The 13,260-nt window shown below is 31.6% G+C and overlaps 1 protein-coding gene across 1 annotated transcript; it reads left to right on the top strand.

Moving 5' to 3' along the window:
• The first annotated feature begins 501 nt into the window (after positions 1 to 501).
• Positions 502 to 11,905, top strand: LOC139515796 (JNK1/MAPK8-associated membrane protein-like). The gene is made up of 7 exons (XM_071305492.1): positions 502 to 617; positions 6,793 to 6,860; positions 7,212 to 7,375; positions 8,341 to 8,544; positions 9,216 to 9,385; positions 9,784 to 9,860; positions 11,124 to 11,905. Exons 1-7 carry the CDS (start codon positions 560 to 562, stop codon positions 11,409 to 11,411), a joined length of 1,029 nt encoding a protein of 342 aa, XP_071161593.1. The 5' UTR covers positions 502 to 559; the 3' UTR covers positions 11,412 to 11,905.
• The last annotated feature ends 1,355 nt before the right edge of the window (positions 11,906 to 13,260 follow it).

Raw genomic sequence — 13,260 nt, 5'->3', positions numbered from 1 at the left:
TATTATAATATTATTTTAAAATAATTTCTATGAAAATTATTATAATATTATTTTAATATAATTTCTATGAAAATTATTATTATATTATTTTCATATTATAATTATGATAATTATTATAATATTATTTTAATATGATTTCTATGAAAATTATTAATTTCCTATCAGTAGATAAATCAGTAGGTAAATAATAAAATATGAAGCATTATAATGTTAAAAATATTTTCTACTAACACGAAAAAACTAAGACATGGTCAACGCAATGTTCAGTAAAAAATATCCTTTTCATATTCTATGGATCTACCTCAGGGTGCACTGGGATACTTCAGGGAGTTAAAATATCCATATCTACTGATATAAACGTAGAAAACTTATATTATAATGCTAAAAAAATATTGGGTACGACTTAGTAGAAGTACGAGTTGGTAGAAGTACGAGTTGCCGAAAGTACGAGTTGGCTTAGTACGAGTTGCCGAAAGTACGAGTTGACATGTATCCAATAACCCTATGTCCGTTTGACAAATAAAAACACAAGGACCAGTTCAAATGTCAAACAAAAATTATGTTGAAGTTTCTCATATTATTTCCTGTAATATACGGTGTATCATTTGGACAGAAAGGTTATATTGAAAGACCAAAATCAATGTCTGATTGTCAGACATATAGCACAAGTGATAGACTCTTTTACCTCCAGCTTATTCTTCACTTTACCCTAAAATTAGAAAAAAAAACCTGCAAAACACATAACCACCTACTGATGCTACACATGTACATGAATTATATAACAACATGTGCAACATAACTATGATAAAGATATTGTTTTGTAACATTTATTGAGGTGATAGTTGAAGAATAGTTGAAGAATCCTGGGCCATTCGTCTAAAATCATATTCACTCCCATTCACGTTGCACGAATCCGGGTCCTTTCGCCCTGATTTATGTTCGCCCTAGTACCTGTTCGTCCTGATACCTGTTCGCCCAGGGTCCATTCGCCCTGATATTTATTTTTTTCAAATTGTTGTCTAGTCGCATTGTTTTAAGTATTTGAACAAAATATGTTAAAGTTTGTTGAAAAATTGACAGAATATTTATATTGCCGCAATCAATTTTTCATTTTCCCTTTGATTTGCAGAGTAGAATATTGGAATTTATTTATTTTTATTGATATTTGTTAACAAAATAATTGTATTCAGTCAATCACGAATGTATGCAGTATGACTAGTCTTAGAGTATAAATAAATGAACTTGTCGGTTTCATAATTTATAGTTTGTACATCATTGTTTTTGGAAAATGACGCAGTCATTGTTCCATTACTGCCGACCTGAACTTCATTACATTTCTCTGCCTACCGCGCTTGGTTTCGTATTTACTATTTTCCATACAAACTGGAATCTGCTTGTGTTATCATTATGCATGATCATTGTGTAGTTATCAGCCAGGAACCAGTTTACACTCGGTTTCATATTTACTAACTGGTTTCTGCTTGTATTCCATTACACTCGAACAAAGTGTTGTAGTTTGACGGGAACCAGTTTAGAATTTGTAAACTACAAAACGTAATCGGTTATTGTTCATTCCGTTTTGGTGTTTCATACCGACTTAAATGGTTTGAATAAGCTTAAGACCCTTCAAACATTAATGTGATAGGTACAAATGTATATTAAAGACTGTTTTACAAAAGGATGGAACTGTTTTACTTTCAAAGTCGTACTATAGTGATATCTGTCATGTACGGATTTCCACTCTCACCGGTTATTTTCTTCTTTTACACGTGCTTTTGAAACTTCCTGTTTAAGCATCGCAAGTTTCAAAATTGTTATTTGAATGAATTAAACTTATTTTTACAATCATGAAGCGTTCCAGAATCATTTTCAAGCAGTTTCTTCTTCTCTTTGATGATGGAAAATAGGTTTTCTCAAGAAAATACCGCAAACGATCGCAGAGGAATTGAAACGTACAAGTCAAGTCGGCACCTGGTTAAATTGGCATATAGTCAAATCGGCACCTATTTGACGTCAATTCGGCATCCAATAATATTTGTTATAATATTTTCTATTCAATTAATTAATAACTGTTACCAAGTACATAGTGAATATGTTGTTGTGTATTTAGGTAAACAAGGAAACCACAGTGAATATGTTGTTGTGTATAAAGGTAAACAACGAAGCCCTTACCCAACTGTTGTTTTAACAATTAGACAATTATTAAAATAAAATGGAAAACTATGAGTCCCTTTCAATAAATCAAACTTTCATGGCAAATAATTAGCAAATTTAAGGTGTTTTTTTTTCCAGTAAAGTTTAAACAGCATTAAACCAACAATCCTGTAAAATGCTCAACTGGTTAAAATAATGCATAAAAATATCCAATATCTCATGTATTAGTCCAAATAATTATGACGTCTGGCAAGGATATTTTATTTTTTTTCTGGGACGCCTTCCTACGACGTTCGTAGGAAGGCGTCTCAGAAAATAATTAACATAGCCTTGCGGTCATAGGAAGGTGTCCCAGAATAAAATTAAAAAAGCCTTGCCAGACGTAATAATTATTTGGACTACTCATATATATATCATTAAAAATACACCAGAAAAGTCATTTAGTTGAGAAAAATAAATATATACAAAATGTACATGAATGTGAAAGTTAGTATTTAACTCTTTTTGCTTAAATACTGAAAAAAATTCTGGCAACCCCTTTCTTATTTTTACTCTTTTAGCTTAAAATACTGTTAAAAATATATATTTAACATGGGTGATGAATTGACTATATCAGCTGTCGATTTAACCAGGTGCTGATTTGTCCAGGTGCCAATTTAACCAGGTGCCGGTTTGACTAGAATTCTTTGACAAATGTTTGAAATTACCTGAGTTTCATTAGACCTTTGATAACAGTAACAAAAAGATTATTTAGTTAATATTTTGTGGGATAAGGGGGTTCAGACTGTGGTATCAGGTCTGTTCGCGCCCAATACACTTTCGCACCCTACACGTTCGCAGATCGCACGTTCGCACCCAAGGTCCGTTCGCACTCTACTCATTCGCGCCCAATTTTAATTCAAATTCGAGTTGAATAATTGGAAATCATGATTGTTGTTTTAAATTGCTTTGGTGTAAATACTGAATGTATTTATAGCTTGGTATGAGTAAAACATTGAAGATTTTAAAGGAAAAACACAAAAGACAATTGTTTTTAACAGCTTGGTCCCTTTGATCCGAAACAACGAAGCAATAAAATATAGGAACCAAAATATAGCAATCCACTATTATAACCAAAACATGATAAAAAAATTTCAACACACAGAAAAAAAACATAGTCAGAATCTCACTTCATTTTGAAACAAGTCAATGAAACAAAGTTATAGCAATACACTAACCAAAACATGATTAAGAGTTATTCAACACAAAATAAAACGTTGACAAAATACCACTTTATTTAGAAAGGATTATTATTATTTTTAACAATACCCTATCCAAAACATGATTAAGATTTATTCAACACTTTATTTTGAGACAATGACAACAATTATACTTATAAGAAAACACTTGCTTACAGAGTTATTAAACACAAAACCAATTAAGATTGGGTGCGAACATGTAGGGTGTGAAAGTGAAAGGGGGCGAACATGAGTGGGCGCAATCGTGAATGGGCGCGAACGGACCCGGATTCAGACTATGTACCAGTGAGAAATATACAAGCCTTTCTACGGTATTTATTTGTACAATTCAGGTAGTCTTGACCTATTCATTTGTCTTAAAAAAAACAGCCAGTTGTCACCTTCACTTCACACACACACATATACAAATATCAATTATATGCTTACGAGACATGTTGCATTGTTAAACTAATTAAGGTATGTGAAAATCAAGACTTGCATAAAAACTATCCCAATATAAGAGACAGTGGCGTCATTTTTCCTCAGAGCTTTCAGCTCTTTGATTATTGATTTCAAGCTGAATATTTTATCTAAACAAAACATTTGTTTTTATTATTAATCCTTCAAAAGACAAGTATCACAATAATCAGTGATCTGAATTATTTTGTCATTGAACAATTAATGATCCTAAACAAGCCATAAACTTTTAAATATTTCAATGTTTCCATAAATTTCAAGAATATACATGATATATATACCATAGAAATATCTGAATAAGTTTATCCAACTTCAATGCCCTGAATATTGATATTTTTATAGTAGGGCGAACAGACTCTATGGGCGAACGAACTCAGAGCGAACGGACCTAGAGCGAACATGTTATTAGTGCGAACAGTCCCGATTACCACGTTGCCAATTCCTGGTTCTGTTTTAAAGGTTTTGTGTTGAATACGTTTTTAAATATGTTTAATTTGTGTATTGTTATAAGTTAAAGAAAATAAGACTGTTTTTATTGTTTTGAAATAAAGTGACATTCTAAATACACCTTATCGCTATTTGTCTGCCATTACTAGATATCACACAGGTTCCCGTAAATTTTTGACGTCACAATAGAAAAGTGATTGTTGTATGCGTCAAAAGTTCAAGGGGCTGGGTCAGCCTGGATTAGCGATAAGGTGTATACATGAAATAGCGTAAACACTTATATGAATTATTTTGACGAAATGAATATTGTCATAACACTCAAATACTAAGTAATTCATCTCTCAGGCCTGAGACTACTATTACAGATACTGAAATCTCAGCTAAGACCATGAAAACTTGTTAATGAAAGGCAGATAGAAGTATATTTCAAATGGCCATCAAACTTGTCACAAGCTGTAAAATTATAATTATCTTTCATTTTTCAATTTAAATCTTCATTGTTTTTACTCATACAGAATAAATCACAATTTATAATAATCAATCTTCTAATCACAAAAGAACATTTTTCATTTAAAAAATTCATGAAAATTTAAATATTATGATATAACTAGAACACACCCGTGATATCCAGGGTCCTTGACTGAATTAAAGTATATAACTATGCGCAAGCCTTATTTTAGTATTATTTTTTATCTGATAAAGTCATGCCGATTATAAGATACACAGTTTTCTCTGGTTTCAAATGTTTCTGTTTGAACCCGTCGAACTGGAACTTATCAATTATTGGTAATATTAATTATTTGGATAACAAAAGGTCCTGGAATGGAGTATTTTTTAATCAACAGCATTGTCCTATGTTAGTTATAAATAAAGTTGAATTCTTTGATTCACTGTTTTATGTCATGCCTGCTAACAAATTGAAAACGGTTCCTATATACACCTTATTTTTAGTCCAGATATTTAGTATTCGTATTGTTATCTTAGAAAGTCTTACTGATTAAAATACTACAATAGGTAACAATTTGACAATGATTGAATTTAGTAGTGTCAACCCTGTGATTATGATCCGTGTATATAGCATAATCATAAATTAAATTATACACCGTTTGGTGGTGCACCTGTTAGATGCGGAACATACAGATAAGGTAATAGGTAACAGGTGAATATACTATTGGTATCGGTATCGGACCTGACCCGGAACTTCTGAATTATTGGCAGTATTAATTACGTGGAAAACAAAAGGGCCTGGAGTGGTGTAATTTTTAATCTACACCTTTGTACTATATTAGTTATATATAACAAATTGAAAACGGTTCCTATATACACCTTATTTTTAGTCCAGATTTTTAGTATTCATATTGTTATCTTAGAAAGTCTTACTGATTAAAATACTACAATAGGTAACAATTTGACAATGATTGAATTTAGTAGTGTCAACCCTGTGATTATGATCCGTGTATATAGCATAATCATAAATTAAATTATACACCGTTTGGTGGTGCACCTGTTAGATGCGGAACATACAGATAAGGTAATAGGTAACAGGTGAATATACTATTGGTATCGGTATCGGACCTGACCCGGAACTTCTTTATTATTGGCAGTATTAATTACGTGGAAAACAAAAGGGCCTGGAGTCGTGTAATTTTTAATCTACACCTTTGTACTATATTAGTTATATATAAAGCTGAATTCTTTGATTCGTCGTGTTTACGTGATGACGGCTGACAAATTGGACCTCGTAATTTTAGTATTATAGATATGCATGTACATCTAAACAACATCTAATCATAATGATTCAACCATTATTTGAATAAAAGTCGAATGATTCAGAACCAGGGGCGGAAGTGTTGGGTGCAATTAACATGTAGAGTGTGAAAAGTGTTTTATGATCAAACAGACCTGATACCATGGACATGGTTCCATTGATTATACATATACGGAAACCTTCATATTTTATACATAAATAACAGTCTTTCCATTTTACAATTGTTAATTAATGTAAAGTACAATGTACCATAGATTAATATGTTTAGTTATGTTTAAAAATTAGCTCAGTTAATATCAGGTAAATTTTGAACTATCTATTTAATTGGAAATCTTGAACCTCATAAAACAAAACAAAACAAAATTCAATTCTATATAAACTTTCCTGCGTACATGTATCTATACATCCCAAATTGTCAAAATGTAGTAGATCATATGAATATCATGTATAAATTTGATAACATGAATGATAGATGTGCACCTCAATCTAGATTTGTCTTTTCTAAAGAAAAAGACTAATGGGAGTCACTAAACACTATAAAAAACTGAAGATTCAACAAAATAAAAAAAAACAGTTGGTGAACTCTGGTGTGACCCATCATGTCGCTCATCACAAAATTTGACATAACTTTAAGAATACTATGACTTTTTGTCCTATGTCTGTCCTGCATTCTGGTAGATTACTGGTAGTAAAATTTACCAGCTTACTGAATTCATTTATTTTTTTCAGTTTCAGAAAAATGTCCTGGTCTTTACTGTGGAAGAACACTACAGAATGGAACACTGAGTAATTGTGGGGTATTTATAGTTTTATCATTAATAACTTTGAGTTTATACGATTCATTGGTAGTTTAAATTGATGATGATGATGATGATGAATGGCTATTTAATATCCAGCTGCAAATTAAATGCATATGTAAGAACATGTTAATCAATGCTATATTAATTATAACACTACTTTGTTCTAGACCGGCATACATGATAAATAAGTGAAAAATAGCTGCATGATATATACACTTATAAACACATACAACTAAGTAGTCATCAAAGATACATGTATCACAATACAGTCTTCAGCAGTCTTCAGAAATTTTGACAATTGTGTAAACAATTTTCGGAATGAATATATTTATCCAATTTTTCTGACAGGCTTGTGTGAGAGGCTACCAGCCTGATGATAGTTCTGAAAACTCTATATGTAAGAGATGTGAAGAAGAACCTTCATTTTATGACTGGCTTTTTCTGGGATTCATGGCCTTGTTGTCTTTATTACTTCATTGGTTCTTCATAGACTTTACAAATAGAAGAAAAAAGTAAGTAAATATATCTTTTTAAGTGCATGTAAAACATCTTAGAAAAATAATGGAAATTATTCTTTCCAAGGGTTTCAACCATCACTGTGTAAAACATAGACAAAAGTTCCCTGAAATGTCTTCTTGACTTTTTGACCTTGTTTGCTGTATTACCTTTATATTGTGACTCACAGTATATGCATTTATCAATACCAATATGTAGAAATCCCAAAAATTCATGTGTACTTTATTTCTTTTTGTGTGCTCTGATTTCTTAGTTGACGAAAATCGCTACTCATTATGCTGTTTTATTAATTACATGAAAATATGTAAAATATAATTATGGTATGGGTTTTCCGTTAAATTAAAATTATTCTTGTGGGTTTTGTGTGATAAAGATGCACATTGATTGAAGGTAGAAACACTCATTTTGAATTCACTGACATCACTTATCCAAATGGGTTCTAATGTCGAGGATAAAAGCAATTATTTAAGTCATGTATAGCAGTCAAAAATGAAAATAACCCAAACCTTATTGTCAGCTATAAAAGAACATTGCAGGAAAAATATGAAATAATTCAAATGAGATTACTTACAGCTTCATTTATAACAGTACAATTTATGAAAAATAAACATGACAAACATAGATCAGAGATAATCACTGATTTACAGGCTGCTGACTTTGAGCAGTCGCATAAACTAAAGAATGTGGCAGGGTTAAGCAGATTTGTGAGCACTCAAACCTTCTCTAACCTTGGTCAGTGCTGTAACAGCACAACATGATATTGATATATCATCTTTATTATAGTATATTTCCTCCTCTCTTAGAATATTAGAAATAAGGGAATAAGGAATTATATATATTACTCTTATGTTTCAAGTTATTCAAGAGTTATGGAACTTAGTTTGCTCAAAATTGATTTCCTGTTAAATATGTACTTGACACCAGAAATGATTGGAGATTAATGTAATTTATTTTTTTACAGCAATTTAATCATCCTTCATGTATCAGCATTTATTGAAAGTGTTTTGTCTGGTATCGTTACAATATTATTGGTGGATCCGATTGGTACATTTAACATACGATCGTGTAAAGTCAAACAACTCTCAGATTGGTATTCCATGTTGTACAACCCAAGTCCAGACTACACAACAACTCTACACTGTACACAAGAAATTGTTTATCCGCTGTAAGTATTCTACAGTTATATTGTACAAGTCTAGTCCTTATAACTACACAAATCATCACTGTACAGGAAATTAAGCTAATAGATGTGGCATGAGTGCCAATGAGACACCACTCCAATCCATCCTAGTCACAATTTGTAAAAAGTAAACCATTTCAGATCAAAGCTATAAAGGGATCCAAAAATGACTAGTGAAATACCTTTAAAATAGGAAAACCAACGGTCTTCTTTATATAAAACGCAAGTAACAAGAAACACTTATGAACCATATCAACAAACGATAACCACTGAACAACAGGTTCTGACTTTATACTGTACAATCTCTCAAAAAATAGGAATTTTATATTTTAAATGCTGTCCCATGCGTGCAATAAGCACTTCATTTTAGTAATGCTTTTGGTTTTGCATTCTTCATTTCAGTTTCTAGATAAATGTAAGGACTAAATATAAAAACACCACTACTAAAAAAATGTTTTCCTAAGAAATTGTAGTACCTAATCCAGATTCTGACATAAACTTAGCCATACCTACCATATAGCCATCCCAAATGTCTTTTTATTGAATTTTAGCTGCAAAACTTTAAAAACTCATTACAGAAAAATGTTATTACCAATTTACCCATATTTCTTGAAATTTAATGCAGAAAATTGCAACGGTTTGAATTTCTTTTCCAGATACACGATATGTATGATATACTATGCGTTTTCTTTGCTGTTTATGATGCTGTTTAGACCACTAATATCATACAGATGTGTTGATACCAAAGGAACCAAATCCATTTATGCTGCTTTGTATTTCCATCCAATATTAATTGTCCTGCAGGCCATGTTTGGTGGACTATTGTGTAAGTCAGGTTTATTTATAATTTGGTGTGCTTTAAATGCTTGGATAATATACTCAGTAACCTTAGACAAGCACAGATTATATTTATGAAAAGGCATACTTCTTACCAGTTTAAAATTACAAAGTAATGAATGAGGAAACTTATGTGCTACTTTTCCAGTATTGGTAATTAGAAGTAGTGATCTTTATTCTTACTATCTGATCTCAACTTTCACCTTTAGTGTTCAAACTAATTTTTTTTCTAAGACCTAGGTGAATAAAAAAATAGTCTGAACATTAATTTTCACACAACTAGAATCAGTTGCACCACATTTATGAAAAGAACTTACGATTGGATGGATTTGGCTATATCAGATATTTACATTGATTTTATTGATTTTATTGATTTTATATTTTCAGATTATGCCTTTCCATACATAATGTTGGTTATATCGCTGGTTACTAGTGCAGCTCATTTAGCAAGTACTAATGTACTGGTAAGTCTTGATTTTCATAAAAATGTCAAGTTTTACAACATACAATAAATATATGTAGAGTTAATACAATATTTCTCCACTCAAGACAGCCTTGCATTTTAAATATTTAGAATTAAACTGTTGAGAAATATCAAATTTGGTGGTGGATTTAGCTGTTTCTTTAATGATTTTAGAGATGATATGCAGGCAAACTTAATACTTCTTTTCCAAAATTCTGCAAACAGATGTATTCCTATCATTAAATATCCTCAGACATGGTCATCATAATAGGAAATTAAAGGGAAAGCAAGAAAATTTGATGTCACAATTGAATTTGACCAATGATAAACTGAGATCAAATTAAACAAACCACAGGGTTGATTAATATATATTTATTAACAGGTCAATAAAAGGATAAATCTGGTAAGAAATAGAGACAAGAGTTATATTAATTTGGCTGTTAGTTTTTTAGTTTGAATTGTTACATTTGTGATTTCTAGGCCTTTTATAGCTGACTATGCAGTATAGGTTTTTCTCATAGTTGCAGGCCATACGATGACCTATATCTGTTAATGTCTGTGTCATTTGGTCTCTTTTGCAATCATACCACATCTTCTTTTTATATGACCACCAGGATTATAATTTAATACGCCAGACACACGTTTCGTCTTCATAAGACTCATCAGTGACGATCAGATCAAATAGTTATAAAGCCAAACAAGTACAAAGTTGAAGAGTATTGAGGACCCAAAATTCCAAAAATTTGTGCCAAATACGGCTAAGGTATTCTTATTCCTGGGATAAGAAAATCCTTATTTTTTTTCGAAAAATTCAAAGTTTTGTAACAGGAAATTTATAAAAATGACCATATAATTGATAACCATGTCAACAATTATGTCAAAAATTTGATCACAATCCAAATTAAGACAGTATAAAGCTTGAATATTCTGTCTAAACTGATGGCCCAACTGTTCTGGGTTCTACCTCTGCGGTCGTATCAGGCTGTGCTCAGTGATGCATTTTATTCATATTATCTTACTTTTACTGCAATATTTCTTGTACTAGTCTTTTGATTATTATTAACCTATAGTGGTAAAATAATGCATGTTTTCCTCATGATCTTTTGTCACCCCTTTCACAAAATGTTACTAAAATAAGATATTTTTACCAGGAAATGAAGAGTACATGTACATGCATTTAAATTGAAGCAAAAATATAGAAGTATAAAAGTTCTAAAACATGTATGCATCTCATTTAAGTAAATTATTTTTTTGTTTATTACAGGAGGTGAAACAATTATTTAAAAATAATTTCTGTGATGCAAGGAACTTAATCATTCTTGTTGGTCATTGGATACTTCATGCCTATGCCATCATCTCCATGACCCAGCTGACCAATCTTACATTCCATCTCTCACTTCTGGCTACTGTTCCCCTGCCTGTGTTCTTCTATATATGTACAGTAAAATTCACAGATCCAGATTATGTGGAAAGAGTATCACATGTTGACATTTCGACCAATAGATATTCAGCTGAAGCAAGGGGAACAAATCTTCAGTTTTGGAATACTTGATGAGGCTGTGTAGAGTGAAAACTATGACTGGAAAATCAGTTCATATGATATGTTCCATTTTATAAAATGGTAGAAGTTCTTTACAACTCATACTGGTTTTAAGACTTTAAACTGGTTTAGGAAGCCAAGATTATCTTGCAGAGATATGGCAGCCTTCGTCATATTTATCAAAGCTTTTATTTATGACAATGATTTTTATTGTTGTTTAATGTGAATGAGTGTGAGCTATTGTTGTTCTTAATTATTTAATTATTATTATTATGTTTTAATGAATGATGTAAAATCTGTGTTTCTTTAACTTAAGGCAAAGAACAGTTAATACATATTTTAAGTATATTTTAAGATTCAATGGCAAACATCAATATGTTATATTTATTCATGCCACAAGCGCTACGCACAGGAAAAGAGTAGCCCTTTTATTCTATATTTCATCTTTAAGTCACAATGACGTCATTGATCTTTTTAATTTCAAATATTAAAAATGATTATTTTTAGTCTTATTTTCATATCTTTAGAGAAAAATCCTACAGTTCAAAGAAAAAAGGTCCAAGTTTGTCATACAAACAGTTATATGTCCCATTTGTTGAAGTCTCTACGCCCTCCGCTTTGATTTGTAAATTACATTAACATATATGACTTATCTCAATGGATGCCACTAATGGAGAAGAAACTGCTTCCACAGCAACTGGGTTTTATGTAGGGTTCATGAGCTGATTAATTTTCTGTGCAGTATTTTGTGGACTTGTTTTTCTTCTTTTTGACTTTCATCTAATTTATTTCCTGTTCCAAGAGAGAGGGTATACTGTGGATTCATTTATTTTTGTGGGTGCCAATTTTCGTGGATTGAGGAAAACTTAGTGTTCATAGATATTAAATTTCGTGGTTTCGCCCATGTCTGCATACACACCTATAGTTAATTTGTTATTTGTTGAACATCTAATTTCGTGGTTCGCCTGTACCCACGAAATCCGCGAAAATTGGTATCCCACGAATAAAAATGAATCCACAGTACTAGATTACATCAAGATATAAGAATATGTGGTATAAGTGCCAATGAAGCAATTCTCCAACCAAGTCACAGACTGTAAAAGTACACCATTATTGGTCAAGGTACAGCCTTCAACACTGAGATCTGTCTGTTAGTAACATATTTTTTAGATATCTTAAAGTCATAGATTCTTGATGGCACCAAGTTTCATCTGGTTATACAGTATACTGTGACATGTTTTTAGTACATTTGAAGCAGAAGCTCACCATATACATCCTGTTATGGCTTTTGTCTTGCCCTGCAACAACAGTCGCAGTATGTGAGTCATAGATATTACTATTTGATGGGGGCGGTGTAATCTATTTTTCTAAAGCTGTATATTTCAGAAGGTTGAAGACCTAGATGCTTCATATCTTGTACTTTATGTAACAAAGTTTCCATTTGTCGATAAATGTTCAGTGTCCTCGACCTCATTTTCATGGTTCAGCCATTGCTTGAAAAAAAAAGGGTTTTTTTGTCATATCAATTTCACACTTGTTAACCTTATTTGGTGTATGGAATGATTGTAATGGGCACATGTCAGTCTGGCAGGTTAAATGTAACCTTGAATTCAAGTACTACAAGCAAAAGGTCAACTATTTCTGGTACATGGAATAATTTTAAGGTGTGTATGTCTGTCTGTCTGGCAGGTATCATCTGACATTTGACCTCATTTTGAAGGTTCATTGGTCTATGTTAAGTCTTTTTTGTTTTGCTCAATTTATTAAATAACAATAGCAATCCTTTAATTATATTTTGTGTATAAAAAAATTTAAGATGTTTATTTCTGTCTGACAGCATTTATCTGACCTGAGTTTCTGT

The sequence above is a fragment of the Mytilus edulis genome, chromosome 3 (genome assembly GCF_963676685.1).
Source record: "Mytilus edulis chromosome 3, xbMytEdul2.2, whole genome shotgun sequence".
Taxonomy (NCBI): domain Eukaryota; kingdom Metazoa; phylum Mollusca; class Bivalvia; order Mytilida; family Mytilidae; genus Mytilus; species Mytilus edulis.
The sequence above is the reverse complement of the archived record's forward strand: the minus strand, read 5'-3'. Positions and strand labels throughout refer to the sequence as shown.

Excerpts from the sequence above, each read along its gene's own strand:
- LOC139515796 (XM_071305492.1), top strand. The coding sequence starts at position 560 with ATGTTGAAGTTTCTCATATTATTTCCTGTAATATACGGTGTATCATTT. Across the intron at positions 6,861-7,211 it reads GAACACTGAGTAATTGTGGG|GCTTGTGTGAGAGGCTACCA; the intron begins GTATTTATAGTT and ends TTTTTCTGACAG. Across the intron at positions 9,861-11,123 it reads TAGCAAGTACTAATGTACTG|GAGGTGAAACAATTATTTAA; the intron begins GTAAGTCTTGAT and ends TGTTTATTACAG.